This window comes from Palaemon carinicauda, chromosome 9 (assembly GCF_036898095.1).
Source record: "Palaemon carinicauda isolate YSFRI2023 chromosome 9, ASM3689809v2, whole genome shotgun sequence".
NCBI classification, from domain to species: domain Eukaryota; kingdom Metazoa; phylum Arthropoda; class Malacostraca; order Decapoda; family Palaemonidae; genus Palaemon; species Palaemon carinicauda.
Window position 1 is genome coordinate 33,164,816 of NC_090733.1, and position 3,639 is coordinate 33,168,454.

Genomic DNA, 3,639 nt, shown 5'->3' on the forward strand with positions numbered 1-3,639 from the left:
TTAAAATTGATTGCATTTTTTTCTCTTCCCTCTTTGCGGTTTTCTTTGAACTACTTACATCCTCTTCATCACGAGTTTGCTTTGTAGTTTTTTTAAAGAAACTATCGATAGAAAGTTGCTTGGTGCAGCTTTTCAGAATGTTTTGAAAATAAGTTAGGGAAACATCATCAAACTGCGCAACTACACGACAAACCTGCAATTTCTTTGGTTGATATTTTTCGATGAAGTCGACCACGTCTTGATATTTTCCTAACACCTCTTTTATTTGCACCGAACCTATTGCAAGTTCATGCTTTTCAATAATTCCTTGCTTTACTTCTAAAGAAAACATTTCCTTATTCCTTTTCTCACCACTACCACTACCACTTGCGAAACTAAGCCTTTTAGGACCCATGATTTACGTAAAATACCGTAAAAAGGATGGACGTAAAAAATCACGATTAAAACACAGTTGATAGCAGAACGCACCAGGGCATAACCACACAAAGCCGACGAGAACAGAGGAATGTCCTAAGCCACGCTAATTGAGGGTCCCTCCGAGGTAGAAATGCTGCCTTCTATCGGCGGAAATAAGAAATAAATCCGGCGCTATGAGTACCATTTATGTACACGGGTATTGATTACTTCGGGTATGGAAAAAATTTCGGGTGTAAAGTAGGAACGTGTTAGAATTGTACTTCGCGTGTCGAAAAATTCGGATACAACCGGTAAGACGAAAATTGCTTACTTAGTGTGTCGAAATAAAATTTGGGCGTTGAGTCGAAAAATTGCTCCAATTTTACTTCGGATGTTGGAGAATTCGGATGTAGATACGTTTGTGTGTAGAGGTTCCACTGTATATATATATATATATATATATATTTATTATATATGTATATATATATATATATATATATATGTTACGGTCATTTTGAGGAATTGGTCATTTTGCAAACTGCCCGGTCATTTTGGAAAATGACCAAAATATCTGTCAGTATGCAAAATGCCCAAATAATTGTGGTCATTTTGGAAAATGACCTGAAGTTTGGTTGTTTTGCAAAATGACTATTAGTATCGTTGGTCATTTTGTAAAATTACCCTAATAGCTGCTGGTCACTATGCAAAAATAAACAAATAGTAACTTAAAATTGATTAGGAGAAGTCTAAGTATCAATAAAGGTGTGTGTTTTATTTATTCTACATTAAAAACTTACATTACACATTACAAGTATATTTGAATATTGAAAAAACTAAAACTGAACTTGAAAATTATTTCAACAATTATCAAAATTAGCATTATCTGACTTGTTTGAACAAGAGTTGCTGCATTTGCATCTGCTGTTGCACAATACAGTACTCTGTTTTTTAAGCACTTACAGCGTCTGCTCCGACATGACTTGGTACAGCTACACTTACTCATCCCCTGGCCATGTCCCATAGAATCTGCAATAGCTACCTCTCGCAGACTTCACTTCGCGATCCTTTGTTACCTCTTTGAGTGACATAAATTTTTCAGCACATAAAGTGAACTGATTCCGACTGTGCACCAATTTAGGTAAACCATATTTTGTCCCTAGTTTGTAAGTTCCGCCATCCATTGTCTCAGTTATAATTGCCTTTGCATTCGCAAACTCCGTTCGTCCACGGTCAACAAGTGGAATCGGAATCATGACAGTGTCCCCTGCAAGGGCTGGCTTGAAACGCTGTACTGATTTATCCTTCATTTTTTTTAGCTTGCTTCTCTTGTTGCATTTTCGATTCCCTTCGTTCAGCCTGAATGCTATGATTTCTATTGCATAGGCAACAGAGCACAGGGTAATCAACATTGTCATTTACAGTTGAACAACATTGACCAGAAGGATGGCATGGAATGTTTTGACCACACGAGTTGCAATTTATGGCACAACTTTCAGCACCTCTCCCGTGTTCTACATTTTGATCTTCTTCATTAACTAAACAAAGTGCTTCTGCAAGCGGCTCCTCTGTCTCCATGCCTTGCATTATTTCTTCTGGTAAGTTGACAGGAGAAATACCAAGATAAGCCTTTTCTCCGTATATGGCTTCATAAGGTGTCCTGCCAATTCCAGAATGGAAGCGCGTGTTTTTCTGCCACTGAACAAAGCGCAGTCCATTTGACCATTGTGTAGTGTTGTTATCTTTCATCCAGCAAGCGAGTATTGCTTTAACATCTCTGTTTGCTCGCTCCACGGAACCCTGTGATTGAGAATATCTTGGTTTCCCATGAACTAGCTTACATTCTGGCCACATAGCCAGAACTTCTTTGATTACCTTATTTGAAAATTCTCTCACATTGTCAGAGTGAAGAATATGAGGGGCTCCTTTATCACAGAAAATGTCAACCAGGTGAAAAGCTACCTCCTCGGAAGTTTTAGTCTGTAGGGCTCGAAGGCATATCATCTTGGTCAAGTGATCCATTGTGAAGCTTTTCAGTGTACAATATACTTGCAACAAATAAGTGATGAGAGGAGCACGAATATTTCCGTCCTCGGCCGAACTTCCGTAAGAACTAACTGACACTTAGACTTTTCCTAATCAATTTCAAGTTACTATTTTTTTTTTTTTTTTTTTTGCATCATGATCAGCAGCTATTGGGGTAACTTTACAAAATGACCAACGATACTAATAGTCATTTTGCAAAATGACTAAACTTCTGGTCATTTTCCAAAATGACCACAATTATTTGGGCATTTTGCATACTGACAGATATTTTGGTCATTTCTCAAAATGACCGGGCAGTTTGGAAAATGACCAATTCCTCAAAATGACCGTAACATATATATATATATATATATAGAGAGAGAGAGAGAGAGAGAGAGAGAGAGAGAGAGAGAGAATTTTCAACATTATTTATTGTAGCAATATCTAGCTTGCTTTTTTCAATCTGTCATTAAAATCCTATTTTAATGACCCTGTATTAGTGATCTTACTTCCAAAATTTTAAAGGGATCGTGAAAAGGCTGTGGTGGCCGACATGATAATGTCCCTGACTGGTGAACGCCAGGTTAAGGTTCGAGGCTGCTCATATTCATTAGTTTCTTTTGTCGCTGCAACATCACCATCCCTCTGAACAAGAGATGGGTGTTTGGGGAAGCCTTTAGATCAATCTGCTGAGTTATCAGCAGCCATTGCCTGACCCTCCTTGGTCATAGCTTGGGCGGGGAGGGGGCTTGGGCGCTGATATTATGTACGGTATATATGATCATTCTTCAGGTCATTGACCCTCTTGATAGGGCAATATCACTGCGACTTGCTTCTGCCATTCACAAGTATCTTTCAAACCTTTAAACCTTATTAATCACTTCTTCCAATATGATTTTTTCTTTCATCTTTCATTGTGCATTCCGTTTTCATAATATCTCTTTCGTCTACTATGCTGAGCCTAACTTCCTATGATAAAATATTAAATCTGGTAAGCTGGGATTGTAATGCCAGTGGTGTTCTGATAATAGGGACTGTATCATCAGTATGATAAGGTCAGCCAATTTCCTATAACCAATGCAATTTATTTTTCTCTAACATCCCCAAATATTTTAAGCATTACAAAATTCATGAGGAGCATAAAAAAACGTAACCATTCACTTTTAATATGAAATTAATTTGATTTGACTCCACTAAGATTAAATTTAAATATCTATGATT

General features: G+C 37.5%; 1 protein-coding gene across 1 annotated transcript; it reads right to left on the minus strand.

The window, feature by feature from the left end:
• Nucleotides 1-1,692: 1,692 nt before the first annotated feature.
• LOC137646336 (KRAB-A domain-containing protein 2-like) lies at nucleotides 1,693-2,415 on the minus strand. The gene has a single exon (XM_068379445.1). The coding sequence runs from the start codon at nucleotides 2,413-2,415 to the stop codon at nucleotides 1,693-1,695; it is 723 nt and encodes a 240-aa protein (XP_068235546.1).
• Between the last annotated feature and the right edge of the window lie 1,224 nt (nucleotides 2,416-3,639).